Raw genomic sequence first — 17,706 nt, 5'->3', positions numbered from 1 at the left:
CACACGGGTCCAGGAGGCTGTCCTCTGATCGGGTACAAGGAATCCTCCAGTTGCCCTCCCCCACGACTCAAAAACAATTGCGAGCTTTCCTGGGGCTAACTGGTTATTGTAGAATCTGGATACCCAATTATGGTCTAATTGCCCAGCCTTTATATGAAAGCTTAAAGGGACAAAATGATTCAATCCCACTGATGTGGGGAACTCCTCAAAAGGAGGCAGAGGCTACACTAAAACAGGCCTTAACTCAGACACCTGCCTTGAGGTTGCCAGACCCAGAAAAAGCATTCCAACTTTATGTCCATGAAAGAGAGGGAATAGCCTTGGGAGTGTTAACTCAAAGGTTGGGATCTGAGCCCCAGCCTGTAGCTTACGTATCCAAGAGGCTCAATCCAACTGCCCTGAGGCTGGTCCCCACTGCCTTTGAAATCTTGCAGCTATTGCAATCATGATAGAAGATGCTTTAAAACTCTCCTTTGGGGGCAAACTATTTTTACCAGCCACCAAGTAAAACAACTCCTAAATGGGAGAGGCCATTTATGGATGTCTGATCAAAGAATCCTCAGATATCAAGTAATGCTGATGGAAAATCCAGGCCTCACTATATCCCCTTGTGAGGTTCTTAACCCAGCCACCCTCCTACCTACCCCCGAGGGCTCTCTCGCCTTTCACTCTTGTCTAGAAACCTTGGACCACTGGACAAAACCCCGAGAGGGATTGTCAGAAGATCCTCTGACCAATCCTGAGGAAATTTGGTACACTGATGGAAGCAGCTTTGTCTTGGGTGGAAAAAGAAGAGCAGGTATGCAGTAGTCTCCAATTTTGAGTCCATAGAGGCTAAGCCTCTGCCACCAGGTACTTCAGCCCAATTAGTTGTGCTCATAGCCCTGACTCGAGCTTTAGAGCTGGGAAAAGGAAAAAGAATAGCCATTTACACTGACTCCAAGTTTGCCTTTCTGGTGCTACATGCACATGCGTCTGTTTGGAAAGAAAGGGGCCACTTGACCACCCGAGGGTCCCCAATCAAATATGGTTCTCAGATTCTTCGACTCTTGGAGGCAGTCCATCTGCCCACTGAGGTTTCAGTTTCCTACTGTAAAGGACACCAAAAAGGGAACACGGAAGTGGCACGAGAGAACCAAGCAGCTGATCAGGCAGCTAGGAGATCAGCATTACAGAACCATGACCTAATAGGGATTGCCGCCTTAGTTCCACAGACTAATTTGCCAGAAACTCCTTCATATACTGAAGGTGAGACTTTTAAAGCTAAGAGTGAGGGCTTTCAAGATCATATGGGGTGGTTCCAAAAGGAGGGACTCCTTTTTCTGCCTGGAAACCTCCAATGGAAGTTGGTTAACTCCTTACATGCCACTACTCATTTAGGAGAAAAGGCCCTCCAAAGATTACTAGAAAGGTCCTTCAGAGGAACAGGCTTCCAAACAACTATAAGACAGGTGGTCTCCTCTTGTCTCACTTGCCAATTAAACAACCCCCAAGGAGCTCGAAGACCCCAGCTGGCCCAGCCCATCCAATAATGTGGGGCCTACCCAGGAGAGGACTGGCAGATGGACTTCACCTAGATGCCAGTTTCTCAAGGGTATAAATACCTATTAGTCATGATAGATACATTCACAGGATGGATTGAAGGCTTTCCCATCCGGACTGAGAAGGCTAAGGAGGTGGTAAAAAAAAAAAAACTGCTCCATGAAATCATTCCAAGATTTGGTCTGCCCAGGTCATTACAAAGTGACAATGGGACATCATTTACTTCTAAGGTCACCCAAGGGGTCTCGAAAGCATTGGGCATTACTTATTATCTCCATTGTGCCTGGAGGCCTCAATCTTCAGGAAAAGTAGAAAGAGCCAATCAATTATTAAAATCAGCGATAAAAAAGATAACCCAGGAGACCTCCCTGGGATGGAAGGAGGCTTTACCAATAGCTCTCCTCCGCACCCGCATTGCCCCTAAGGAACAAGTTGGTCTTAGTCCTTATGAGATGCTATATGGGAGACCTTTTGTTTATGTCAATGACCTCTTCCTAGATCCAGAGGTTCAGACCCTCCAGTCTTATACCATGGCCATTGGGCAATTCCAACAGGATATACGCTTGTGGGGTATGAACCAGGACCCAAAAGATTCTAAAGAGTCACCATTATATGCTCCAGGGACTCAAATGCTAATTAAAGTCTGGAAAGATGGGTCCCCAAAGGCTCAACTCCAGCCCACATGGAAGGGCCCCTACCTTGTAATACTTTCTATCCCCACAGCAGTCAAGGTACCAGGACATGACTCCTGGATTCACTACTTATGAGTCAAGCCGTGGAAGAAAACAGAAGAGGACACTCGATACACCTGTGGGCCCCTGGGAGATCTCAGATACTTATTCAGAACTACCAATGAGTGCCATTCTAATGAACACCCCCAAAATCTGGTTTCTGGGGATAAGATTTCTCAGGATAACTCTAAGGAGCCAACGCAGCTTGACAGAGACTGTACTCCAAGACAGACAGGAGATAGATCTTCTGAACAAGGAGGGACTTGAGCCATCCTGGAGATGTGAATTTAAAATTGACCAATGACCCTACTAGTCCTTGTTATGCTATATGGATGATGCCTATGATTATTCCATGTACTGTCAATTGTCTATCCTGTTTTGTCTCTGCCCAGGTCAACCAGCTACAATATGCAGCGCCAGTTCAACAAAGGTATAAAACTACAGCTGACCACGGAAAATATCACACACCCTTGGACTCCACTATAAGGACTCTGAGGCTTGAGACTAGCAAGAGGGGGAGGGAGGCCCAATACCCCTCGCCGTCCCAGTTCAGCAGGAAGTAGCCAGAAAGACCTTGACGCCCCTATTCCCAAAGAATTGGGCCTCCCATCTCTTGAGGGGGGAATGTTAGGTAGGTAGAATAGGGAAAAGGAGTCCAAAATGGCGGTGGCTAGAAGACAAGGAAGGTCAAAGGAAGGTCCAAGGACCAGAGTGAAGACTCCAGGCAGAACAAACAGCACTCCTGGCTAAGCCCAATTTGCATAGGGCAGGCCCAGGTGGAGGAAAAAACATATAAAAGGAGGAGCCAAAGCACTTTTTCAGGACTCTCTCTCCCACATGCATGCGCTCTTTTCTCTCTCTCTCTCTCTCTCCTGCTATCTTCTAAATAAGATAGAGCTGTAACACTGATTTGCCTAAGAGCTGTAGCACGGTTTGTCCAAGACCCAAGAGCTGTGACGCATTGAGGGCTTTAATGTCCATTGCTCCAAATCTTTCCGTTGCTCCAAATCTTTGTTGTGACAAGACAAAGAACCGAGGAACATACACTCACGTGACAGTTGGACAGCATCACCAACTCAATGAACTTGAGTTTGAACAAATTCCTGGAGATAGTGAAGGACATGGAAGCCTGGTATGCTACAGTCCAAGAGGTCACAAAGAATCAGACACGACTTAGTGACTGAACAACACCACCACCATGAAAAGATTATCACAATAAGTTTAGTAAACATCCATCATCTCATGTAAATTCAAACTTATATAGAAAAAGTTTTATTTTCTTGTAATGAGAACTCTTAGGATTTACTCATTTAACAGCTTTTGGATATAATATACAGCAATATTCATTAGATTTATTGTGTTGTATACTATATCCCTGAGAAGCACAGAATTTATTCAGTCTGGAAGATTCGGTTTTAGTTAATTCACCAGTTTAGCTTGTGTAAATTTCATTATTTTCATATAACCTCAGCAATTTCAATAGATAAATCACTCTTCAATATTTGTGCAAACTTATTAAAATAATCAGATGACATCTTTAAAAATATACCAATTGTTATCTTGGTATATTTCCCTTATAAACTTTCCCTTACGTCTGTGTTTAGCAGTATCAGTCCAAACCACTGTAGAACAGCACAGGTTCCTTAAAGTTCTCGATATTTTTATAAAATATAAAAAAAATCTTTTAAAATTCGAGACTAGACTGGTAAAATCAGAGAATTCCTTATCAGACAGAAATGTCAAATAATCATAGAACTAAGTAGAGAAGTAAGTGAAGCATTAGCATCAAAACTTTCCATAGTGATGTCTGCTGATCCCTGGTAATCTGGAGTGTGGATTTCAATAGATTATGTGTTCTGGGGGATAGGAATCTGGGGTTCCTAGCAGGTCCTGGGGTAAGATCTAAAATCCCCCATGTAGAGCCAAACCCCAAAAAGGACAGCCCCCCTCAGAAAGGAGAGCTGAGAAATATCTGTCCTGAAGACTGAGATGGTGAGTGTGGAAGCTGTGCAAATTTGGCTCTGGATGTCAAACATTATGCTAGTGGTAGTGCTTAATTGATCACTTATGTCCTACTCTCTGTGAACTTTTGGACTGTAGCCCACCAGGCTCCTCTGTCCATGGAATCTTCAAGGGATCTTCCCTACCCAGGGGATTAAACTATTGTCTCCTGCCCTGTACAAAACATAATAGAGGTTCAAAGATTAAGGTCTTCCCTTAGGCAAGGTTGAAGACTTTCCTCTCTGGTATTTGGAATTTAGGCTGCAGTTCTTGTTTTTGGATAGATCACTGGATGTGTGACACAGTCCAATTTTTAAACCAGATTTGAACAGGAGAATGGCCACGTGGCTCAGGTAGAAGTAGATCAAGTGTTTGGTTTCATGTGTCACATGACTTCCACTATGTGGTGCCAGCTGGGGCTGTACTTCTTGTCAAACTCCTTGATATGGGCTGCAATAACCTTCTCTATATTTAAAATGGGCAGTAATTGATATGTCTCCTAAGTATCTGGCAGAAATACATGCAAAAAACTTTTCAAGTGCTTTAATGCAGACCTTGAAGATTTACCACAGATAAAATTCAAGGAATCCAAGCTCAGACACAGTTAAAAGACAGGGAATCATTATGGTAACAGCACACAAAATATTTAACATTTTTGAGAAGTAAACTTCTCTCTTCTATTTTCTAAGAGCTTTAAAAATATTTATTTTTAATTGATTGATGATTGCTTTAAAATATTGGTTTGATTTCTGTCATACAACATGAATTCACCATAGGTGTACATATGTCCCCTCTGTCTTGAATTTTCTAAGAGTTTTTTAAATTAGAAATTTATGTTGAATGTTTGAAATAAACTATAAATTTTAAAATATTCTCTAGGCTTTTCAGAAAGATGACACAAATCATGCCTTTCGATTTCTTCCAAGTTATTTTTCTCAGTTGATCATAGTTCACCTAATAAGAATAGAATAACTTTGTGACAGATTTCTTTTGTTTATTCTTTTTACATCAAAGTGCTGGATTTATATTGGGAGCAATATTAGAACTTTTATATAGCATTTTCTCTGAACAGTACTTGTATGCGGTGAGGACTGTTCTAAGCACTTTACACCTATTAAATTAGTGCTCATAATAACCAAATATTAATAGTTGTTATTTTTATTATCTCCATCATAAAGAAAGAAAGTGAAGAAAGAAGTCTCTCAGTCGTGTGCAACTCTTTGTGACCCCATGGACTGTAGCCTATCAGGCTCCTCTATCCATGGGATTTTCCAAGCAAGAGTACTGGAATGGGTTGCCATTCCCTTCTGCAGGGGATCTTCCCGACACAGGGATCAAACCTGGGTCTCCCACATTGCAGGCAGATGCTTTACTTTCTGAGCCACCAGGGAAGCCCCATCTTCATCATATAGATGAGGAAAAGGAAGCTCAAGGAGTTAAGCAAGGATCACACAGCTACTAAGTCTTCAAACACAGACTGACTGTCTTCAGAGTTACACTCTGGACCCCTATGCTACACTGCATCTCAGAAAGATCTTCCATGACAACATGTAAATTCGGTTCAGTTCAGTCACTCAGTCGTGTCCGACTCTTTGTGACCCCATGAACTGTAGCATGCCAGGCTTCCCTGTCCATCACCAACTCCCAGAGTGGAATTTATTCAAACTCATGTCCATCAAGTCGGTGATGCCATCCATCTCATCCTCTGTTGTCCCCTTCTCCTCCCACCTTCAATCTTTCGAAGCAGATTTAACATCTAAATTAGGATCCCTTTTATTTGATAGTACTCTTTTTTTTCCTCCTGAGCATTAGTACAATTTAAAATTATCAATTAATTTTTCAATTAGTTTAATACTTGTCTCCTTTAGTCTCTTTCTCTTTGAGAGCAGGAACCATTTCTTGCCATTTCCCTGTATATACCCAGTGCCCCCTAGCACAGTAGACTCAGTAGTAGATGCTCAATAACTAGTTGGGTAAATGAATGAAAGCATAAAAGGTAACTAAGAAAAATGTTTCCTTCATGGAGTAATGACTCCACCGTGTGGAATTTTAGAATATTGTCCAAAAAAATTTTTTTAACAAGATAGGTTTCATAGAACTGATTCTCCTATTACCCAGGCTTGTATTAGAGGTTTTGCTGTTGTTTGGTCCTTTTGAGATTTTTTAGAGCTATAGGAAACCACCAACTCTTCAGGGCAGGCTTTCCCTTACTAGATTTGCTTGGTGAAACGAATTGTACAATTAGGTGAATAGCAGGTATCAGCTTAAATCCAGAACTCGCTTGATTCTACCTTGCCAAAAGGTAAAGCATAGATCCATCAATAAGCTCTTGGTTCCGAATGATCACTCTGGCACATCCAGAGCCCCTTCCATGCAGCGTCTACTATCTAAGAAGTCTATCGATGGCAGTACCGCACTCGCCATCACATATTCCTTACAGTGTATAATGACTAAAGCATAAATTGTGTACAGAAATAACCTCTGCCCTACAATCATACACCAGGAGAGAGTAAACTGCACTCCATTCTAAATCCTAAATTTTACTGGTATAATGTTTGGCACATATTGTTCAGTGGTCAAGTCGTGTCCCACTCCTTGCCACCCCATGAACTACAGCATGCCAGGCTTCCCTGTCCTTCACTATCCCCTGGAGTTTGCTCAAATTAGTCGATGACACCATCTAATCATCTCATCTTTTGTTGACTCCTTATCCTGCATCAGGGTGTTTTCCAATGAGTCAGCTCTTCGCACATACAACCTATAATAACTATTTTTAAAACACCAATATGTTAAATAGAACTACGTCTCTAATCTACTTATTATGGGCAGTTCATTTTATGAAGTTAGTATGAAAGTGAAAGTGAAGTCACTCAGTCGTGTCCGACTCTTTGCGACCCCATGGACTGTAGCCTATCAGGCTCCTCCGTCCATGGGATTTTCCAGGCAAGAGTGCTGGAGTGGATTGCCATTTCCTTCTCCAGGGGATCTTCCCGACCCAGGAATCGAACCCGGGTCTCCCGCATTGCAGGCAGACGCTTTACCGTCTGAGCCACCAGGGAAGCCCTCCTTGCTATTTAAACTAGAAATGGACAAAAAGAAAAGTAAAAATTTTAAGCCAGTATGATTATAGTTAGAGATTATATATACTGAGCCTGTTTTTTCCCCCGTTTAATCTAGGTCCAACTCTGTTTCTATTACACTAACCATCAACAAGAGAGACGCAGGAGGTCTAAACCTAGCGAGAGCCGCTCTTTCCCCAAGAATTTATGGTCCTCGGGCTACTCTCGCCACTGGGAACTCTATGGTCCCGGGGCGGGCTGGGAGGCCTGCGTTTGAAAACCGTGGCGGGAAGATGGCGGCCGCATTTGTCGCCAGGGTCAGTTTTTCCCGAGTGGGAGGACGCTGGGACTCTGTGTTTCCCTGAATGGCGGAGAAGATTTCGCGATGAATATAACGCACTGGAGTGGGAAACAGCGACGTTCAGCATCAGACTTAAACTCCTCGTCGGGAAGCGGCTTTGACGGCAGTGACAGCCCTTTGCTCCTTTCCGGGCCGGTGCTGAGCCCACCTCCGGGCCTGGGACGCAGCTTGAAGGATCGTGGGCGCCGGCCGGCCGGAGCTACAGGTACTCCCAGACACTCCGTGGGCAGCTCAGCCGGGCTACTAGTCGCGAGGTGTCCTTTCGACGCGGAGCTCGCTCGTTTGCAGGACCCGCTCGGCTCCTACTCCCTTTCTCAGTTTGTGACTCCGGCCCTGAGCGGCATGTCACTTTCTGTTGACAAGGAAGAGCTTTTAGTCCGTGTTCAGAGACCTCCTGGTATTAGTCTTCAAGTGGTTTCTGGGTTTTTATTCTTTTGACATTTATTTACAGAAACAACTTACTAGTTGGCCAAATCTCATCACCTGTAAGGGATTCACGCCTAATAGTGCCAGTACTCCTTACAGATACTTATATGGATGTGTTTTATGGCAGGTTATATATAACACGTAGGAATTTCAAAACTCAGTAGAAGGCTAATTACTGAAGTCTTACGTTAAAACTAACTACTTCCTTACTTTTTCTGTTTTTTGTTTTTTTCCCCAAAAGGGGAATGCAAGCAGACGTTTCCTGATGATCAAATAGACAAGCTGCTGTTGGCAAATTGGGGACTTCCTACAGCGGTTCTGGAGAAATATCACAGTTTTGGTGTAAAAAAGATGTTTGAATGGCAGGCAGAGTGCCTTTTGCTTGGACAAGTCCTGGAAGGAAAGAATTTAGTCTATTCAGGTATTCAAATTTGTGCAAATTAATTTCTGTACCATTTTTAAGGCATTATGAATGTAAAGAATGCTCTACTGAGGTAAGGCAGATGAAATTTATAACTAGATAAAGTCTTAAAATATATGAAAAGCAAAGTTTCATAATATGCATACCTAAGTTATGAAAATCCCATTATATGGTGGGGTGGGGAAAGGCAAAACCCCTGCAGTTTAAAGAGAGTTATCTGCTTGCCTTTCCTCTGAACAAACATTCATCCCAGTGTGAGCATGCAGTATGAGATGTAAATGTGTTCTTCCCACAGTTGATCTCAGTTGCCTTTCAGTGTGTGAACATTTTACAATACATATCTGTTTATAAGTTGACCTGCTCATACAGGAGTATATACATAAAACCCTATGTAATAATATACTTTATGAAAGGTTATATGGGCTTTCAAAAGTAATTTTGACTTATAAAACTTTTAACCATCGGTCTTTAGAATACTGACTTTAGAATCTAATCACTTGGTAAGATCAGTTTTCTCTGAAGTTGTGAGTTATCCAGATTTTTCATTATGGCTGCCAAAAATAGCTAGGAAATTTACTATCAATAGATATAAATTCTCAATGGGTATGTTGAGTTTGAATAAACTCCCGGAGATAGTGAAGGACAGGGAAGCCTGGTGTGTTGCAGTTCATAAGGTCCCGAAGAGTGTGACACGACTTGGTGACCGAACAACAAGATACAAGTTCAGGCTGTTTACTGGCTGTGTAACCTTGCAGGTTACTTGAGAGACAGGAGGAGAGAGGGAGTGAGAGCGCACATAGAAAGCATGAGTGCCTGGTTGTGGGCTTAGAAAAGTTTTTGGCACATAGGAAGTACTCTTTACTAACTGCTAGTGGCAGTTAGTGGTAGTTGTAGAGTGCACTGACAATTTCAATTGCTTAAATACTTGGGTGTCATTCATAACTCTGGTCACCAACTTGCATAAATTTATCACTGGGTCCAGTGTCTGTTACTTCATATATCTTGATTATGATCAATACTGTTTGTTCTTGGGTACATTACCTAGTTTACTATCATCTTCTAGATTATGCAATAGCTTTGTAACCAGATGTTCACGCTGGTTTTAGAAAAGGCAGAGGAACCAGAGATCAAATTGCCAACATCAGGTGGATCATCGAAAAAGCAAGAGAGTTCCAGAAAAACATTTATTTCGGCTTTATTGACTATGCCAAAGCCTTTGACTGTGGGATCACAATAAACTGGAAAATTCTGAAAGAGATGGGAATACCAGACCACCTGACCTGCCTCTTGAGAAACCTATATGCAGGTCAGGAAGCAACTGTTAGAACTGGATATGGAGCAACAGAGTGGTTCCAAGTAGGAAAAGGAGTACATCAAGGCTGTATATTGTCACCCTGCTTATTTAACTTATATGCAGAGTACATCATGAGAAACTCTGGGCTGGAAGAAGCACAAGCTGGAATCAAGATTGCCTGGAGAAATATCAGTAACCTCAGATATGCAGATGACACCACCCTTATGGCAGAAAGTGAAGAGGAACTCAAAAGCCTCTTGATGAAAGTGAAAGAGGAGAGTGAAAAAGTTGGCTTAAAGCTCAACATTCAGAAAACGAAGATCATTTCATCCAGTCCTGTCACTTCATGGCAATAAATGGGGAAACAGTGGAAACAGTGTCAGACTTTATTTTCTTGGGCTCCAAAATCACTGCAGTAGGTGATTGCAGCCATGAAATTAAAAGATGCTTACTCCTTGGAAGGAAAGTTATGACCAACCTAGATAGCATATTCAAAAGCAGAGACATTACTTTGCCAACAAAGGTCCGTCTAGTCAAGGCTATGGTTTTTCCTGTGGTCATGTATGGATGTGAGAGTTGGACTGTGAAGAAGGCTGAGCGCCGAAGAATTGATGCTTTTGAAGTGTGGTGTTGGAGAAGACTCTTGAGAGTCTTTTGGACTGCAAGGCGATCCAACCAGTCCATCCTAAAGGAGATCAGTCCTGGGTATTCATTGGAAGGACTGATGAAGCTGAAACTCGAGTACTTTGGCCACCTCATGCAAAGAGTTGATTCATTGGAAAAGACTCTGATGCTCGGAGGGATTGGGAGCAGGAAGAGAAGGGACGACAGAGGATGAGATGGCTGGATGGCATCACCAAGTTGATGGACATGAGTCTGAGTGAACTCCAGGAGTTGGTGATGGACAGGGAGGCCTGGTGTGCTGCGATTCATGGGATGGCAAAGAGTCGGACACGACTGACCGACTGAACTGAACTGAACTGAACTGAATCTTTTCTTTCTGCTCTTCCTTTGCTTCTGCAGCCAAAGTGAACTCTGTAAAGGACATTTATGAATTTGTCACTCCTTTTCACGTTCACCTAACTCACTAATCACTCTCCATTGCTTTCAATATAAATTTCTTACGTGGTAGGATTATAAAGCTTTTTTTCTTGTGACACTTTCATGTCTCTTTTACTGCCCTACTTGTGGCAACCTACTCCAGTATTCTTGCGTGGGAGATCCCATGGAGAGAGGAGCCTGGCAGGGCTACAGTCCATGGGATCATGAGAGTCTGACATGACTGACTGACTAAACCTACCTACCTACTTGTATTTTTTGTTTCAGGCATTCAATTACCATCTTCTGAATACACCAACTTTCCTTTAGATCTTTACACATGCTGTTTTTTTCTGCTTGGGATTCCTTTCTTTTTCCCTTTTTTGCTCCTTTGAAGTTCTGTTTGCTTTCCATAAACCCTTATAGCTCTTGTCCTTCAGCGTCTATCATAGCTTCTATTACAATGTATTTAAACTTTTTATTTCCTCACAGCAGGGCTTTTAACTATTCAGTACTTAAAGGAAACGATCTTTAGGTGTAAGCTAGGTACTCAGTAATATTCATCATTTATTGCTGATATAAAGATTTCTTTGTCTCTGTTTTTCACTGGGAGAGTATTTAGAAAGCTGGTTTAAAGTTGGGCATTTCAGGGTTATAAAGGTTTCAAATGATAGGTGGTGGTGCTTTAGTTGCTAAAGTTGTGTTCTACTCTTGCAACCCCATGGACTAGTCCTCCAGTTTCCTCTCTCCATGAGATTTCCCGGGTAAAATACTGGAATGGGTTGCCATTCCCTCCTCCAGGGGATCTTCCCAACCCAGGGATCAAACCCACATCTCCTTTATTGGCAGGTGGGTCCTTTACCACTGAGCTACCAGGGAAGCCCTAATGATAGTTTGTTATTGTTGTCCAGTTCAGTTCAGTTCACTTCAGTCACTCAGTCATGTCCGACTCTTTGTGACCCCACGCCAGGCCTCCCTGTCCATCACCAACTCCCGGAGTTCATTCAGACTTACGTCCATCAAGTCAGTGATGCCATCCAGCCATCTCATCCTCTGTCGTCCCCTTCTCCTCCTGCCCCCAATCCCTCCCAGCATCAGAGTCTTTTCCAATGAGTCAACTGTTCGCATGAGGTGGCCAAAGTACTGGAGTTTCAGCTTTAGCATCAGTCCTTCCAAAGAAATCCCAGGGCTGATCTCCTTCAGAATGGACTGGTTAGATCTCCTTGCAGTCCAAGGGACTCTCAAGAGTCTTCTCCAACACCACAGTTCAAAAGCATCAATTCTTTGGCGCTCAGCCTTCTTCACAGTCCAACTCTCACATCCGTACATGACCACAGGAAAAACCATAGCCTTGACTAGATGGACTTTTGTTGGCAAAGTAATGTCTCTGCTTTGAATATGCTGTCTAGGTTGGACATAACTTTCCTTCCAAGGAGTAAGCGTCTTTTAGTTTCATGGCTGCAGTCACCATCTGCAGTGATTTTGGAGCCCCCCAAAATAAAGTCTGACACTGTTTCCATTGTTTCCCCATCTATTTCCCATTAAGTGATGGGACCAGATACCATGATCTTCGTTTTCTGAATGTTGAGCTTTAAGCTAACTTTTTCACTCTCCACTTTGACTTTCATCAAGAGGCTTTTTAGTTAGCCTTGAGCTATTTAGTCACTGGATATGATTTAAAGCATTTATTAATGCACTGTATCAAATATTACTCATTTTTGTGATGATCTTGTGGAATAACATCTTTTAGCTCCTACAAGTGCTGGGAAGACTCTGGTTGCTGAGCTACTTATTTTGAAGCGGGTTTTGGAAATGCGGAAGAAAGCTCTTTTTATTCTACCCTTTGTTTCTGTGGCTAAAGAGAAGAAATACTATCTCCAGGTAATTTTTTGTTTTACGAAGTTTGAAATTTTGAAAGGCCTATTATTGGCAGCTTTGGTTTTACTCATTTGAAATAGAATTATAAAAGCAATTGGAAAATAAAATTTCTTTCTTTACATCTCAATCCATGGGATTACAAGAGAGTGGTACATGACTTAGCAAGTAAACACCACCAATGTAGCTTTAAAAGTTGACCATTTATGAGAGGAAACTTTAAAATTACTGCGTAAAAGAGAAAGGACAGTTAAATCAAGAGTAATTGGTGAAAAATATATAAAAACTTAAAATATTCCTTAGAAAATAGAGTGCTTTAATTAGCATATAAATGTGCAGATTAAGAATCAACATCTTAAGTGAATGGTAGGACTAAGCTGAAGCATGGAAAGGAAGTATGTTTGAGGAAGCATATCCCATCCTAATTGAGGGAACATTTGGGAACATAAGAGGATGAAGAACAGGCTCCATTGATGCTTATGTACAGCTCTAGTTGTGTGTTCTGTTCTGCTATTCTGCAAAAATGAATAGTAGCAGTATATATTTGTGTGATACATGGTCTTTTAAGGCATTTTTACAAGTATAATACTTCATTAAATAGAATAAAATTTATTCTTATTTCTGCCGTGAAAAAATATGCTTTTGGAATGGCAAGATTATTGTACTGGTAATCCAAAAAATCTGAGTTCTAGTCCCAGTTTTGCCACTACTATGTCTTCAGGCCAGACATGTAATCTGCTGGATTCAATTTTTCATTGGTAAAATGAAACTATGGGTTAACTCAATAAATACTCAGAAACATTTTATTGAATGAATAGCTCTAAAATTCAATGGTTCTGTAAATTTTTTTAACGTTATTTCAGAGACCAAATAGCCAACAAAGCTGGTTCTACATGGTAACATCTTTTCAACTTAGACCAAAGTAGGAAAATGATGTAAGGATCCTTTTTATTGAGAAGGTATGTTAGTTAAAAGTTAAACTAAAAAAAAAACCACCCACTGCATTTGAGTTTTGAAACCCTTTATTTTGTTATATTAAAAAAAAACTAGGTTTTAGAGAGATAATGAAAATATTTTCCTCATGAAGTATAAATTTGTTTCTGAACATATTACATTAGTGTTAAAGAAGGAACTAGTTTCTTGCTTGTTTATTAGATAAAAAATGTTAGTGCTTAAGGTAATTTTTGTTTTCTTCTGTAAGGCTCTTTCTTCTATAAGGAACTTGTAGAACTCATTAAGTATGCCATTTTATTCAGCTCTGTCTTAATAGAAAATCCCTCTACTGAGTTTTGTCAATTCTAAATCTTATTTTTAGCGTTTGATTCTAAAAAGAACCAATGTGCCTTGACCAGGAATAAGCACCAGTTGTCTGATAAATGTCTTTTGATACTTATATCTATGCTTGGGGAAAGAACCAATTCAATATTCATAAATTTTCAACTCTTATTTTTCTGTTTTACTCAAATTAGAGTCTATTTCAGGAAGTAGGAATAACAGTAGATGGTTACATGGGCAGTACCTCCCCAACAAGGCATTTCTCTTCTTTGGATATTGCTGTCTGCACAATTGAGAGAGCCAATGGTCTGATCAATCGCCTCATAGAGGAAAATAAGATGGATCTTTTAGGTAAGTAAATAAGTGTATACTTTCTCTGTTTTTGATAGAATGGTGTGGAGCCATTATGATTTCTGTATATCTTATGTTTTATTCTAATGTGTGTCATCTTCTGGAGGTAAGAATTGGCATCTGTAATGTTAGGAACTCTGTTAAAAAACGTTTTGCATCCTTCTGATGTTATTGACTCTACTTACATGGCATCTGGTCCCATCACTTCATGGGAAATAGATGGGGAAACAGTGGAAACAGTGTCAGACTTTATTTTTTTGGGCTCCAAAATCACTGCAGGTGGTGACTGCAGCCATGAAACTAAAAGATGCTTACTCTTTGGAAGGAAAGTTATGACCAACCTAGATAGCATATTCAAAAGCAGAGACATTACTTTGCTACCAAAGGTCCGTCTAGTCAAGGCTATGGTTTTTCCTGTGGTCATGTATGGATGTGAGAGTTGGACTGTGAAGAAGGCTGAGTGCTGAAGAATTGATGCTTTTGAACTGTGGTGTTGGAGAAGACTCTTGAGAGTCCCTTGAACTGCAAGGAGATCCAACCAGTCCATTCTGAAGGAGATCAGCCCTGGGATTTGTTTGGAAGGAATGATGCTAAAGCTGAAACTCCAGTACTTTGGCCACCTCATGTGAAGAGTTGACTCATTGGAAAAGACTGGGAGGGATTAGGGGCAGGAGGAGAAGGGGATGACAGAGGATGAGATGGCTGGATGGCATCACTGACTTGATGGACGTGAGTCTGAGTGAACTCCAAGAGTTGTTGATGGACAGGGAGGCCTGGCATGCTGCGATTCATGGGGTTGCAGAGTCGGATATGACTGAGCGACTGAACTGAACTGAACTGAACTTGTATTTTTGCACTTTACAAAACATAAAGATTATCTTTGAGTCCTCAAGACACTTTTCATTGCTTCTTTCTTGATAAAGCTTACCACGAATAGAAGGAAATAATCTTCCATCTCTGCAATTAATGTATATGTATTCATTATCATATTCTGGTACTATGATATCTAGATCAGGCCTGGACCCAGAGACTACCATTTAGCAGACTGATGGTAGGGAGCTATAGAAATTAGCACTGTATTTGAGCTTGGGACTGTTCTGTCTTAATCCTTTTTTTTTTTTTTTAACCACTTGGGAAAGCTCACTATGTAGAGGTAGGAATAGGAAGAGAATGATTTTAACAACAATGGAAACTGCAAGAATATCAGTTATTCATGTTATCTTGGTGAACTTAAATGGTAAAATTAGGGTAGGATAGAGGTGGGGAGTGAAATAAAAAATTAATTAGACATGGGCTTTGCTCTGTCAAGCTTAGAGAGAGGAATCACATTCATTAGTTTGTATCAGAATTGTCAGATTGTGTTGTATCAGGTTAAGCGTTATATCCAGTACACTTAGCACAGTGCCTGGCACACTATATAGAATAAATATTTTTTGGATGAATGAATGAATTCTGAAATAACTCATCATACAATATGATTTTGAAAAAGCTTACTGATAAGGAAGAAGAACATCATGTGTCATTAGGAAATAGTCTGAAAGATCTGTATTTTCATAGGGGAATTTGGGCTGGGTCAGAGGACACCAGTGCACACATAAATTAAAATGTTTAAATGAGGCATTGGTTGATAACTAGATTTTTGGTAATTCTTGAGCATTATTCCAAATAGATAGACTAGTTTCTCCAAGTAGAGGAGAAGAGAATTATTATATTTATGTTTTATAGTAGGGTGAGTCCCTAGTCTACCATAATCAAACAAAACCATCCCCTTAAAATCATTTATTGCTTCTTGATCTGATTCTGTTTTCCTATGCACTTGCTAACATCAGGATGGTTGCCCTGGTTGTTTTCCCCATAGAAAAGTCAATCCACTGAATAATTTTCAAGGATGTCTTTAATTTTCTTTGTACATGTATTTTACAAGGTTGCCAGTTAAGCATCTGAATTTTGTATTACCTGCAATGTACTGTAATAACAATTATTTATAGTCTAAGATTAAGATACTCAGTCCTTCAAAATTCTTAATTGTGAGATTCTATAAAACTTAGTATCTGGAAAATCTCTTTAGGAATGGTGGTTGTGGATGAATTACATATGTTGGGAGACTCTCACCGAGGGTATCTACTGGAGCTTTTGCTGACCAAGATTTGCTATATTACTCAGAAATCAGCATCATGGTAAGTACCTGAAATAGTTAAGTTCTTGAGTTTCCAAACAATGTTGAGAAAGTGCAAAAGTGTTTAATAAATAGTTGTTAAATACATTAAAGGAGGGTCATACTTATTTAGAACAAACTCATGTACAGCAGTTTATTTTTTTTCCAAAAGAAGTACTTAAGTCTAGGAGTGATTTTAGATTATTTTGGTAGAATAATTTGATTATTTTCTAGAATGAAAACATTCTTAAATTTTTGCTCACCACATTTATGATAGAATTTTTAAAATCCAGTTTTTGTATTTGTTAACTATACACACATGTAAATAGTCAATGCTAATTATGAAAAATAACATTTCTTTGTCCTCTACTTTCCAAAGGTAACTATTTTCAACTCTTACTGCTTTTTAAAAAATTGACTTACAGTGATATCTCTAAATATAGTTACTTACGTTTTTTAGTTTTACACATTATATCTTGACTTTACTATGGAAAATGAAGATCTAGTTCTTTTTTATATTCTTTACTCACCCCAGCCAATTTCCTCCTTTACCCTCCTTAGTTTTTGTTTATCCTCTGATTATATTCCCATTCTTCAGATATGTTTATGCCCTTCAGTTCAGTTCAGTTCAGTTCAGTCGCTCAGTCACGTCCGACACTTTGCGACCCCATAGCACGCCAGGCCTCCCTGTCCATCACCAACTCTTGGAGTTCACTCAGACTCACGTCCATCGAGTCAGTGATGTCATCCAGCCATCTCATCCTCTGTCATCCCCTTCTCCTCCTGCCCCTAATCCCTCCCAGTGTCAGAGTCTTTTCCAATGAGTCAACTCTTCACATGAGGTGGCCAAAGTACTGGAGTTTCAGCTTTAGCATCATTCCTTCCAAAGAAATCCCAGGGCTGATCTCCTTCAGAATGGACTGGTTGGATCTCCTTGCAGTTCAAGGGACTCTCAAGAGTCTTCTCCAACACCACAGTTCAAAAGCATCAATTCTTCAGCGCTCAGCCTTCTTCACAGTCCAACTCTCACATCCATACATGACCACAGGAAAAACCATAGCCTTGACTAGACGGACCTTTGTTGGCAAAGTAATGTCTCTGCTTTTGAATATGCTATCTAGGTTGGACATAACTTTCCTTCCAAGGAGTAAGCGTCTTTTAATTTCATGGCTGCAGT

The 17,706-nt window shown here is 40.6% G+C and overlaps 1 protein-coding gene across 1 annotated transcript in view; it reads left to right on the top strand.

Annotated features, from left to right (window-relative positions):
• The first annotated feature begins 7,462 nt into the window (after window positions 1-7,462).
• POLQ (DNA polymerase theta) overlaps window positions 7,463-17,706 on the top strand; it is a 105,388-nt gene continuing 95,144 nt past the window's right edge. The window contains 5 exon segments of the mRNA XM_027531193.1: window positions 7,463-7,899; window positions 8,362-8,541; window positions 12,624-12,754; window positions 14,218-14,374; window positions 16,443-16,551. Coding sequence (XP_027386994.1) covers window positions 7,719-7,899; window positions 8,362-8,541; window positions 12,624-12,754; window positions 14,218-14,374; window positions 16,443-16,551 — 758 coding nt within the window. The 5' untranslated portion in view covers window positions 7,463-7,718.

Source organism: Bos indicus x Bos taurus, chromosome 1, assembly GCF_003369695.1.
Source record: "Bos indicus x Bos taurus breed Angus x Brahman F1 hybrid chromosome 1, Bos_hybrid_MaternalHap_v2.0, whole genome shotgun sequence".
Classification (NCBI taxonomy): domain Eukaryota; kingdom Metazoa; phylum Chordata; class Mammalia; order Artiodactyla; family Bovidae; genus Bos; species Bos indicus x Bos taurus.
The sequence above is the reverse complement of the archived record's forward strand: the minus strand, read 5'-3'. Positions and strand labels throughout refer to the sequence as shown.